Raw genomic sequence first — 13,369 nt, 5'->3', positions numbered from 1 at the left:
CGACATATTTACCAAAACTCTTCCAATATCCAATTTCATGAAGTGTTGTAGCAAGCTGAGCATGATAGACATCTATGCTCCAGCTTGAGGGGGAGTGTTGAGAAAACGTGTTGCTTTTTGATATTTAAAGTGTTATGTGTTTTGGTATTTAGTATTAGGTAGCTTTCTGAATTTTTAATATTTTGGTGGACTCTTTATGTAAAGGGTTAGTCTTAACCCTAATCCTATTTAGTCTAATGAAAACAGGAGCAGCCGTACGTTTTTTTGGACTGCTACCTTTCTCTACTTCTCAACGTAACAACTTAGAAAGTATAATCATTCAATTAGAATAGAACAAAACATAACAGTTTTTCAAGTTTTACTTGGAATAGAAGCTTACAGTTCAGTCAGTAACTACATAATTTTATTATGTAATGGTTAACATAACTAAAAAAACCAAAAAATAAAAAGGTCGCCTTTTTTGCCTAGGCGCGCCTAGTCCCACCTAGGCAATAGGCACTGCCTGGGCGCCTTGACAACTAGGATCAAAAGGAATAGAACTGCATGGAACAGCGACATCTGGACTTCAGAAGCACCCCCTAATGCAGCATAGTTCACCTTTCTAGCGGCCCATAATAGGCTGGCTACCTTTGATAGATGTAAGAGAAAAGGCTTTCCACTTGCAAACCAATGTGTCTTATGTAAGAAAGAGGAAGAAACAGCACCTCACCTGTTTCTTAAATGTAGCTGGACTAAGAAATTTTGGAAATGGCTAGGCTCAAAGTTTGGGAGAGGCCTGCCTTTAGGAGATCGTGTTATTGAAACTGTAGAAACACGAACCACAAAGAGAGAGAGTGGAGAACGAACACACAATCTACGTGGAAAACCTCAGAAAGAGGTGAAAAACCACGGGGAGGCTCTGACCTAGGGGCACACCGCAACCCTAGGAGAGAGAAAATTATATTTCACTTAATTCAACACTAAACACAAGTGACAATATAAAGAGGGAGAGAGGAGAAGCCGCCTAGGGTACCGAGCCCGCCTCGGTACCCGTGCCCCATAGAACCGGGTCCAGGAATGGATCCGGTTCCCACAGCAACATATTCTAACACTCCCCCTCAAGCTTGGCATACATGTCAAACATGCCAAGCTTGCTAACATTCTTTTCGAATGAAGAAGTACAAAGCCCTTTAGTTAGGACGTCTGCAACTTGATCTTCAGACTTCATATATGGCAGAATCAGCTCCTTTGAGTCAATGCGTTCCCGGATAAAATGACGGTCAATCTCCACATGTTTGGTCATGTCATGTAGAACTGGATTATTGGCAAGATTAATCGCAGACTTGTTGTCACAGTACATCTTCATTTTATCTCCCAGTTCCACACCAATATCAGTCAAAAGAATCTTCAGCCACAGCATCTCTGTAACCCCCATTGCAACAGCCCTGTACTCAGCCTCAGCACTAGACCTCGAACATACTTCTTGCCTCTTACTTCTCCAAACAACTAGGTTACCTCCAAGAAAGATACAATACCCTGTAGTAGACCTCCTTGTGTCAGTGCAACCTGCCCAATCTGCATCTGAGTAGCCCTCAATAGTAAGTTTGTCTTGTCGAGCATACAGCAGTCCTTTTCCTGGGTCATTCTTTAGATATCCCAACACTCTTTCTGCACTCTTCCAGTGACAATCCGTGGGAGCATGCATAAATTGACTTAGCACATTTACCGCATACGTGATATCAGGGCGAGTTAGAGTAAGATAGATAAGCTTACCTACTAGCCTCTGATATCGCCCTTTTCCTTCCTCATCCAGAATAGTGCCCGTCTTGATACTTATCTTAGTTCCCGACTCTATAGGAGTAAGATAGGGCCTACAACCAAGTTTGCCTGTCTCCTTTAGTAAGTCAAGAGTGTACTTCCTTTGATTCATAACCAGCCCTGTCTCTGATCGAGCAATCTCTATCCCCAGAAAGTATCTCAGCTTACCCAGATCCTTGAGGTCGAATTCTTTAGCTAATCTCTCCTTCATCTTTCTGTTTTCTTCTTCGTCACTGCCAGTGACAATCATATCATCAACGTAGACAAGGAGAAGACTCACCAGACCACCTCTCTGCTTTATGAATAGGGTATGATCTCCATTTCCTTGCTTGTACCCAGTAGACTTCATAACGATCCTTAGTCTCTCAAACCAAGCTCTAGGCGACTGCTTCAAGCCATACAAAGCTTTCTTGAGGTGACAACATTTTCCCTCTTGAACATACCCGGGAGGCATGCTCATATAGACTTCTTCCTCCAGATGGCCGTTCAAGAACGCATTTTTAACATCAAGCTGGTCCATGCGCCACTTCCTGTGCACAGCAAGAGCAAGAATAACCCTCACGGTCTTCAACTTTGCAACAGGGGCAAAGGTCTCAAGATAGTCGATCCCATACTTCTGGCTGAACCCCTTTGCAACCAAACGAGCTTTATATCGATCTACAGTGCCATCAGGTTTGTACTTCACGTTGTAAACCCACTTAGAGCCAACTAAGTGTGTCCCTTTAGGGATATCAACAACTTCCCATGTTTTGTTCTTAGCTAACGCACCCATCTCCTCTGTCATAGCATGTAACCACTTGGGATCATCCTTAGCATCATCCACCGAGGTGAGAAGTACATGACCTGGTGCCTTTGCGCACAGCAATGGGGAGCTCTTCATTCGATGGACTTGGGTCATCCGGGGAGATCACAGGATTGGGATTGGTTCTATCCTCATCACCAACATCTTCCACTGTAGCTTTTTCCTTTCTGACATAAACCTGGCCAAACAAGTGATCCCGGGCAACAATGGGCTGAGCATCCACCGTGACCCCTTCCATATGGCTGCCCTTCTCATTACTGACCGTGACCGTGTCAATCACACTGGGACTAACCTTGTAATCCAAAAACTCCATAAACTGAATTAGCTGATTAGAGGAATACTCTTCCCCTTTGTTCCCAAGACACTCCCCCTGAAGAGGATTCACCGAAAAATATGACTCATGTTCATGAAATGTGACATCCCTCGAAACATACACTTTGGAAGTAGTAGGATCCACACATTTATACCCCTTCTGAGTGGAAGAGTACCCCAAGAAAACTCCTTTAATAGACCGGGGATCAAGTTTTTTGAGAGTAGGGCTATGATTATGCACAAAACAACTGCACCCAAAGACACGAGGAGTAAGAGGCCACGGATTCTGAGTGGGCCACAGGGTAGAATAAGGAGACTGACCATCCAACACCCTAGTAGGCATACGGTTAATGAGATGTGCACTAGTGAGAAGTGCATCACCCCAATACCGCTTTGGGACATGACGTTGGAACATAATGGCCCGGGTAACATTCAATAGATGACGATTTTTACGTTCAGCTATACCATTTTGAGGAGGGGTATAACTACAAGAGGTTTCATGAACAATACCCTTGCCTTTCAAGAATTCATCAAGGGATTGGGAGACATATTCCCTTGCATTATCCGTACGGAAAGCTTGAACAGTAGTATGGAATTGAGTCTCAACAAAGGCAACAAAGTTTTTCACAACTGCTGGAACCTCACTACGTTCTCGCAACAAGTACACGAACGTACATCTAGAGTAATCATCAATAAGCGTCAAAAAATAGTGACAACCACCACACGTGGGTACTCCAGAAGGACCCCAAACATCGGAATGAACTAAGGCAAACGGATGAGTGGTTTTATTCAAAGAAATAGGGTACGAAGCCCTGACATGTTTAGCCAATTGACACACTTCACAAGCGAAGGAGTCAATTGAGACAGAAGCAAACAAATGAGGAAATAACTTCTTTATTAACTGGAAGGGTAGATGTCCAAGACGCTCGTGCCATCGCAGAACAGTAGATCTATCGTTCACACCAGACAAGTGACCACTCGTGGCAGAAATCAATGCTGAAGCAACTTGTACCGGCAGCCTGTAGAGCCCATCAGTAACCGAACCAATCCTAATCTTCTTCCCCGTCACCAAGTCCTGCAGGGAACAATGATCAGCAGAGAAAATCAGATTACAGTTTAATTCTTTAGTAATACTGCTGACAGAGAGTAAGTTCACAGGAATATTTGGAACATGCAGGGCATTGTGGAGACGGTATTTGTTCAACAGGGACAAGCTCCCTTTCCCAGCCACAGAGATAGAAGACCCATCTGCCATAGACACGCGTTGCTTGCCAGAGGAAAGTTGATATTCTTGAAAGAGTTTAGAGTCCCCTGTCATGTGGTGAGTGGCTCCACTATCAACAATCCAATCACCAAGAGAAGGGTTACCTTGATCAGTCGAGGCAACGAGAGCTTGGGCTAGCTGAGCCCCTTCAGACGTGGAGGACTCCTCAGGGGTAGTAGATAGACGGCTGATGTACGCCTGTAGCTCCTTGAGTTGAGCAGGGGACAACTTGGACTTTGCACCACTAGAAGAATTGCTCTGACTGGAATCAGACACAGAAGGGCTACGCTTGCCAAAGGGAGGACGACCTCTGACCAGTCTCTTCTCGGGATGAAGATCCCAACAGAAATCCACCGAATGCCCCAACTTGTGGCAATGAGTGCAATGTCGGGCAGGACGCTGCCCAGTCCCTGAGGCACGGCTGACAAAGGCAGAAGGGCCATGACCGGTGTCAAGATGCATCACCTGGCGACGTTGTTCTTCAGACTCAACACGAGCATATACTTCCTCTATCCCCGGAATCTCATCACCATTAAGAATCTGGCTACGAATAGACTCAAATTCATCCCGCAGGCCTCCCAGAAACAGAAACGTACGGTCCATCCATTCCTTTTCCCAGTAGAGGGAATGATCTGAACCGCATGTCCACTCATCAGTCACATGATAATCTAACTCCTCCCACTTGGTCTTCAGGGCAGCATAGAAGGCAGCAACAGACAAATCACCCTGTGTCAGAGAGTAAATACTGCGTTTAATCTGATAGGTGCGCAAATGTCTCTTCTTGCGACCATACATCTTTGCAAGCACAGTCCACATATCAAAAGAGGTCGGCTTCCGCAGAATGAGGGGCTGAATATCGGATGACACGGAGCTGATAATCCACACCTTCACTTGGCTGTCCTCCAACGCCCACGTCGCCCATTGAGGATCAGATTTGATGGGCGCAGGTTTGTCGCCAGTGATGTAAGAGAGACGCCCACGGCTAGTAATCCCAATCTCGAGAGCGGCAGACCAAGATAGGTAATTGTCCTTGGTCAGACGGATGGAGGTGACCTGGATCGGCACGTTCTCAGTCTTGGAGGCGTTGCCCGTGTCAAGAACGGCATCTTTTTGAGTCCCCATCGCTTCTGCCATCACAAACAAGCACACAGCAACAAGAGGCACAGCAGCGGGAATGAGGCAACGGCGACGGGAAGGAGGCAGCGGCGACGGCGGCGGGAATGAGGCAGCGGCAACGGGAAGCAGGCGACGGCGCAACACAGAGGCCACCCACGGTGGCAGGAACAAAGAACGGGGCGAACGGAGGACCGCGGAGGCGTAACAGAGGACGGCGGCGGCGGAACAGAGGACGGCGGCGGCAGAGCAGGGCGACGTCACAAGGGCAGCAGCGACGCCGGAACAGAGGACGGCGGCGGCGGAACAAAGGACAGCGGCGGCAGAGCAGGGCGACGTCACACGGGCAGCAGCGGCGGCGCCGGAACTTCAACGGCGTCGGGCGACGAAAAAACTTGACGATCCTCGGAAAAAACGCTTCTCCAACTCCGCTGGCTCTGATACCATGTAGAAACACGAACCACAAAGAGAGAGAGTGGAGAACGAACACACAATCTACGTGGAAAACCTCAGAAAGAGGTGAAAAACCACGGGGAGGCTCTGACCTAGGGGCACACCGCAACCCTAGGAGAGAGAAAATTATATTTCACTTAATTCAACACTAAACACAAGTGACAATATAAAGAGGGAGAGAGGAGAAGCCGCCTAGGGTACCGAGCCCGCCTCGGTACCCGCGCCCCATAGAACCGGGTCCAGGAATGGATCCGGTTCCCACAGCAACATATTCTAACAGAAACCTTCATGAAATGGGTAGATAACAGCTATACAAGAGGGTGGAAGGGTGATATAAGACGTGCTGTCCTCCCTATGGCAATAGGAAATATCTGGAAGTTGCGAAATCGTGTTACACATGGTGAAGCCCTCCCTCTTCCACACAGGTTTACGTCAGCACTTTGGAAGGATGTCCACCTGATTTGGGACAATCTGTTTGTCAACAAGATTTATCTAGACAGGTCATGCTTTGTCTCACTACCGGAATTGATGCAGATGACAACATTAGACTTTGTCTAGGACCTTTTGTCCACAGATTGCAATTCTACATCCACTAGGCTGTTTCATACCAACTTACGGGATTCTCAACTCAGATTAGCCAGAACATTGTTGCAGGTCTAGTCACGATGAGACAGTACAACTCTTCTCGCTGTATATGGATATCGTTGAGGCTCTCTCAGATTTTGCTGTGTGGACAGTGCTGTCCAACCGACTGTAGGCCCTAAGCACCGGAGACATCGTTTTAGGAAGATGCTGAAATTTCCGTCCGAAGCTTAGGATGCTAACTCCACTTTCTTCTGCTGCAGAAAGCTTGTTACAATCACTAATTCTAATCCCCTTTGCAAAGTGATTGAAATTTTGTTGAAGCCTTGCCCTATTAGGTCAAGACTAAAATGGGATACTTGACCCTGATGTCTGGGTATTCCCCCTACGTTTTTTGTACATTGTAAATAGTCAATTTTGTTAATAAAAGATGGGGCCCTTGGCAGTCTTTGCAACGGAACTTAAAAGATTTCATGTTCAATCTGTAGAATGCAACTAACATTTGTATGTTGGGAGTAGGAAATCTCTCAAATTTTCCCACATCCCCTTGGCTGGAAAGCAGAAAATAAGACCATCTGTAATATGTGGTTGAATACTGTTCATGATCCAAGACATAACTTCGTCATTATCCTCTGTGCATTCATGTCTTATTGGCAGGTTCAGGTTCAAGGAAAATATGCTCACGGTCAAGCCCTGAAACCAAAATTATAAATGTTCTGGACCATCATTCATAGTTGTTTCATAATTTCTCTAAAGACCCATATGAAAATGGGTTTGCAAATACCTTGTATCCTCACCCCCATGACTGAATTTTCTGCTGAACCTGTGTCTGAGATAACTATAGATAATTAGGAAATAAAATGCAGAGAACTGAACCGATCTGAACCAGAAAATGTCAGTGACTGAACAGAATTCAACTGTAACTCAAGCCACAGAAGAAGAAATTCAGATCTGAAAGCGACAGATTTGAAGCAAAACACCACAACACTACAACAGCAATAGAAATAGGACCAGATATGAAAGAAAAGTTAGGCTCATATGGACGATTGCTACCAAAAGTTCCAACAACCAGCAAAAAAATCTCGAAATCAGCTAGCGAAAATGGGCCCATTAACAGATGAAGTAATTGGTCCCAAAAATAATTCAATGCAGTGTCCTCCCCCCAAAAAAAAAGCACACGACTTAACAATTGAGGATCAGGTGATGACTGCATCTGCAAGAGTTGTCTCAGGCTGCAATGTGACTTCTCAGTTTTCACCTTCATATTTGACGGAGACAGCAACATCAGATCGACCCACAATGACGAAAGTGCAGAAGAAAGCTTATGTTTCTCAGTACTCACCTTCATATCTGCTTGCTCGGCTCAAACAGCCTGATCTTTGCATCATATTTTCACAAATCTTTTGTTCCTACATTCTGACATTTTACATGCATCTCTATGGTTACAGTTTTGACAAAATGCATTGAGACATTGATTAGGATGATTTAAAGATCCTAGATATACAGACTAGAGAGAAAGAGAGGAGCATAGGTCACCCTTATTGGTACTCATATCTCCAGGTTTCTTTTTCATCACAGCTAACACTTACGGATAAGTGCTGTTTTTCAACCCTTGGCATCAATGTAAAAATCAGTTGTTTCTTCAGTGTGGTAGATTGTATAAACTGTATTTGTACCTGTTAATAAGTCTGATGTACGCATTGAAATTCTTTGTTTTGTCTACCAATGTCCTGGTGTGAAAGCAGTTTTAAGAAAGTATTAGCCTATTAGACTGTGGCCTGTGGAACAAGTGATAGAGGAGTTTGAATTTGAAATGTCTTGCGGAAAAAATTACCTCAAGTTGTGAATCATGACAGCTGTTCGGAAACTAATTATTATGTTTCTCTTTTTCAATCTTTTTATCCAGACTTTCCAGTAGACATGGAACATTAGGTTTTGACATGGAGTTTCTGTTCATGTTGTTGGTTTTGCAAGAAAAAAAATGTGGAGATGATAGTTTCATTTAAGATTTCTGGAGCCATGAGTTAAGCAGATCTCTCCTTGTGTATACATTATTAAAATTATTAAGAAAAAGCACACATGCAAAGAAAGGTATTCTAGATCAAAGACAGGTCCAAGAGAGAATCAGTTAGGGAGGTAGAAGGATGACCAACTCAAGAGAGTTTATAGGATCTTCAGACCCTTGTCCTTCCCTCTTCTCTAGACTTACTTACCCTCTTCACATGTGCAATCTATGAAGTTCATGGATTAGAAACTCATGTGTGGGAGACATGCTCAGTTGATTGCTTTTCCACTTGTTCCAGCTTTGCAGCTTTCCCTTGGTAAGCCTGACTGACCTCTCGATTCGTTCGTCTCATTCTCCTCTTTGTCAGTCCTTTTGTAACTGTTTACATACACCTTGGTCAAAGGCCTCTGATGGAGCAGTAAAGACAAAGGGAAAGGATTTCTTTCCATTTATTATCACTATTCAAAATCAAAGAAAATGAAGCTTAAGGATCTGTAATTGAAGTCAAAACATCACACTATGGAGCCTTGAGACATCACACTATGAAGTGATCATTCATCTAGTTTCAACTGCCTTGCTTAAACAGGTTTGATTCTCTGGTATGAGTGAGTGTTGAAGTCCTTCAAATTCAAAACACTATTCAACTGGACAAGCTGAGTATCTACCTACGTGATTGATTAGTAGAGGAACTGTGTAATGGTTATAGATATGCCTAATGGAACCAGGGTGGATTAACCCTTTGAAAAGACTAGTAGCACAGGTAGTTAATTACCACCTTTTTGAAATCTATCCTGCGTAATTCATTAATGCCAACTTGACGTACTCTTCGAAGGCCTTGAAGGTCAAGTTACCTTTGAATGAATAGGAAAAAACTAGCACCCTTTTTTTGTTCTGGAGCTCTTGCTCCCTCACTTGTTCTATCTTTTAATCATTCATACTAGCGTCTTCACTTTCTTCTTCTTTATTTTTCAGTAGCTTAGCCTTTGAACCCCTTGCCAATGTATTTGAAGTGGACTGTCTAGGTCATCCCCCAGATCCATCTCGGCTGGCATCCAGCTCCCAAGGAGGTGGGGTCCTGAAGTGAACTGCTTATTGTGTGTGTTGCTGAGTTGTCGTGGGTTATGACCTTAACTAAGAAGTAACAACCGATCACCTAGGCCAAGTTAAAAAATTTATTTACTTCGTTACCAATATGCCATACAATATGGCTGGGCCTCTTGTCCAGGGAATTAACAGTGTAAGTTTCTGAATTCGTTTGTATCGTTATATATATTTTGCTTGAAATCGTTACTTCAGCGGTTCATCCTGATACTACTCATCTTCATAAAAATTTTGAAAAATTTATCTCTTCTGGAAATGCAACTCTGTCATGAAGTCCTTGTTTTGGAATTTTTTTGCCTTCACGCCTGCGGCATCTCTGAGAATATTTAAATGTTGTAGTTTATTCATTACTGTTTCATGGTTTTCTTCAGTATCACATACGTTGTGTGGATTTTTCAATGAGTTTACCTGTCAGTAAATGTTTTTAAAGTTCCTATTGCTTTGCCAAGTTTTCCATTTTTAGATTTTAATCTTCTATCTTCATTGCTGTAACAGGGTCATCAGTATGAGACTGTGTCTGGTTTTGTTTGCGAATCTTTTGGATATATTCCGAGAACTGGTGAGAGTATTAAAGTTAAGCTTGAAAATGCAAGTCTTGAAGAAAATGATGAACACGTCGATGTTGAATCTGATAATCACAAGGAGAAGCATCAAACATTTAAGCTTGAGGTATCCTCCTGACTACTTTTGTTGATGCGTAATGCACTTTGGTCTTATGTTAAGAGTCTCATCATGTTTTGGTCAGTAACAGTTTGTTATATAATATCTAAATTTGTCTCTAATTATGCATGTAAGGAGCCTTCTTCTCGCCAAAAATTTTCAGTGGTTGATTCATATTAATTGCCTGTATCTGCCTTGTATTTTTCTTGTTCCTACAAGATTACAAATAAAAATATTGTAATTTGGCCTTCATTGTCTTCCTCTTGGGAGATTTTTAATTAAACTTAGCCTAGATAAAATTGACTAGTGCCATTGATTGCACCATTTTGTTGATAATGATCTACCAGAAGCCTGATGGTTTTCCTTGTTAAAGTGAAGCATGTAAAATATGTCATTTTATTTCAAGATGGATGTAAAGGTGAGATACAAATGAATTTAGTTTCTATTTTCATCTTGGTTCGTGTATAGTAGGTTACAGAGGTCATAAGCTTGATATGATAGAAGTCTATTTCCGGAAAGGTGCTGAATATTTGAAACCCCTTGTGATGGAATTCTTGATAATTATGGTTGTCTATTAGATTGGGTTGGTTTTCCTGATGAAAAAGTCCTATAGCTTTAAGTGTAATGAAGTTTGTTAGCTTGACTCAAGGTGCAGTGAAATAGTTGGTGTTTGATGTAAAGATGGAACAAAAAATTTTGCGTCGATATTGTTAATTACCTTCACTAATTTCAAGCTTATACTTCTGCAGATATTGGCTGGAAATGCAAGAAAGGTGAGTGCAGTTCGTTTTGAAAGAATAAATGAGGATGTTACCAATCTTAACGCTACATCAGTTACTCGAGTAGTCCCAAGAATCATAAAAAGAAAATGTAATGATGAGGACATGGACAAGACTGAAAGTGCTGAACTTCCAATTCAGAAGAAAGTAGAGGGCTGCCTTGCCGAAGGCCCTCTTATTGATTGTATCATTGAGGACTTTGACAATAACAGCAAGCAGTAGCTACAGTTCCACACCCTCTTTCATTTCCTAACCATGATGAGGAAAAAACTAAAAAGAAAAGTTTAAAAAAAAAAGAAAAAAAATAGTTCATGTTGTTTACAGATGAAGGGATGTATCAACCTCTGAATCATCGAAATAGTGGGTGGTTCTATTCAGGCCAAGTCCTGCAGCTGCTCTCTCTGACTGTGACGATGCAAATTCTGTCATCTCCGTGGGCTGGAAGATGAGATGCTTGCTTTGTGAACCATAGTGATTGACATGTGCCTCTGGAGTCATGTGAAGTAGAATTTGATCTGGCAGGTTTACGGCTGAGGAATCACAGCACATCGAGGCCCTTCTTTCCTTGTCTGAAAAAGATTTCAGCAGCTCCCTCTCCACCCTCATTTCTTTTATCCTCTGCAACTGTCTAAATCTTTCCTGCAAGAGAGCGATGGATGAGTGCAGCACTGCAGAATCATTTTGCCTGCCCATCAATGCAGGAATGACGTATAATTTTAGTGGCAGTAGGATGATAGTGGTGGTGATGATGGTAGACGTATTCAAAGAATGAGATGTGTGACTAGGGCTGTGGGATGCCGAGGAATTTGGCTTTGTATTTATAGATACAAGCGTGTAAGGTAGGACGTTGAATAATAACTAAAGGTGCATGAGGAAATGCTTGGCGGATGGCGTTGTGGGTGTCAAAGTGAAAGATTTGGTTTGGTGGGCATGAGATGAAGGCATTTGCGTTTCGTAGGAAGAAAGTGGAAGAAGATCCAAAGCAGGCCTGGAGCCTTATATTTGGAAGGGCTCCAAATGGAGAATAATGATTGGAACATTGTCCTTGTCGCCTTGCTCCCAATTCCTTTGCCTTGGTCTTCGGTTTTGCCCCAGGGAATAAAATTCCTCACAAATTACCAAACTGTTGCCTATCCTTTGCAGAAAGCTGCAAAAGCACGAAGATGAAGATGATAGCAAGATGGCAAGGCAGAAATTGCCAGCATAATCTTTGCTCTGATACAAGAAAACAGGTGGGTAGTTCTGTAATTTGTAGGAAAATAGTTTTTCTGTGAGAGAGTAAGGTCTTCATGGTGTGTGTCGTTTTGTTAAATACTGTAACTTGATTGTTTGGTAAATTTCCCAATAATGTATGTAGCGTGGAGGAGCAGATGAGACAGGGGGAGGGGGAAACAGGATGGAATAAATTTAGAGGACGATATTTTGGTCGAAGTGATGGATGACCCCACCACATTTGTAATGTTGCAGCTTGGACGGACATAGCATGGAGCGAGGGGGTTGAGGCCGTAGCTCTTGGTCTTGTTTCTCTTGCTTTCTCCTATCTTTGTACTCTTTTCCTCGCTGCCTTTTCCCATGTTAATGTTGGTTCATAACACGGCCAATTAATCGTGTCTGACCTTCCTGCCTTTTTGTTCTCAATACCTGATTAACTTTTTTCGAGTGTTTTGATTGACATAGGATTCTTGATTGATCATGCACTTCATGCCTCGTCCCACTCAGCGCCGCTTGTCTCGCAGAGTGTACCTGAGTCTCATCGCTTGCTTTTCCTCGTCTACTTTTGCCTGTTTGATCTGGTGACAAGCACGTCAACCATATCAAAAATTAATTAAGGATCTCGGTTATCAGATCTATGCTAATCCTGTTTCTGGCAACCATGGATTTAGTGTGTCCTTGTACTGATGGCAGTCTTCAGCCTCTTATAAAGATTAATTCTTCATAAATCCTTGTAACTCCACATTTGAGTCTTCTGATTTCCAAGGAAAGTATTTTGCTCGAAAGAGAAAACCCGTTCTCTTGGGTTGTGAGAAATATCGCTTACTTTTTGGAAGATATGCGCTCCTTATAGAGCTTGTGTATGCTTAGACAAAGGTTCTGGCAAGAAAATGATTTACAATATTTGTTGACTGCAATTTTGTATTGTTTTCTAGCCCTTCTTACTGTTGTTCCGTTCTCCTTCGGTCTTTTCCTTTGTGTCTCATGCTTAACGCCGCCAAGCATTCCTTTTCCTTTTTCTAAAGAGGCTTATTGCTTCTTGCACCTGCTTTCCACTCTGATGGTTATGATCCCTTGTCTACTGAGTGCGAAAAATGTTTCGTCATTGGGGCTGAATAAAGTATAAAAAATAGGACACCACTGAAAAGGAAAGCCAAAAGAAGGGAAAAGAAGGACGAGAAGTTCGTGGGGTAATCCATAAAAATCAGTGCCCTGTATGAACATCTTATGTGGTCCATTCTCAACTGGCGCATTTTTAATTAGATATCGACAGATTGTAGGTGTATAAA

General features: G+C 42.8%; 1 protein-coding gene and 1 long non-coding RNA gene across 3 annotated transcripts in view; both read left to right on the top strand.

Annotated features, from left to right (window-relative positions):
- The window catches only part of LOC116258667 (putative DUF21 domain-containing protein At3g13070, chloroplastic), a 59,769-nt gene extending 48,578 nt beyond the window's left edge, over window positions 1-11,191 (top strand). For both annotated transcript variants that reach the window (XM_031635957.2, XM_031635958.2), the window contains exons 13-14: window positions 9,925-10,098; window positions 10,839-11,191. In XM_031635957.2, the coding sequence (XP_031491817.1) occupies window positions 9,925-10,098; window positions 10,839-11,090 (426 nt within the window). In that variant the 3' untranslated portion in view covers window positions 11,091-11,191. The remainder of the gene's footprint in view (window positions 1-9,924; window positions 10,099-10,838) is intronic.
- A 369-nt stretch (window positions 11,192-11,560) lies between these two features.
- Window positions 11,561-12,981, top strand: LOC116258669 (uncharacterized). The gene is made up of 2 exons (XR_004173778.2): window positions 11,561-12,100; window positions 12,226-12,981. It is a non-coding gene; the product is annotated as an uncharacterized LOC116258669 (long non-coding RNA).
- The last annotated feature ends 388 nt before the right edge of the window (window positions 12,982-13,369 follow it).

This window comes from Nymphaea colorata, chromosome 8 (assembly GCF_008831285.2).
Source record: "Nymphaea colorata isolate Beijing-Zhang1983 chromosome 8, ASM883128v2, whole genome shotgun sequence".
In the NCBI taxonomy this organism is placed as follows: Eukaryota; Viridiplantae; Streptophyta; class Magnoliopsida; order Nymphaeales; family Nymphaeaceae; genus Nymphaea; species Nymphaea colorata.
This window is presented reverse-complemented; position numbering and strand designations above follow the sequence as displayed.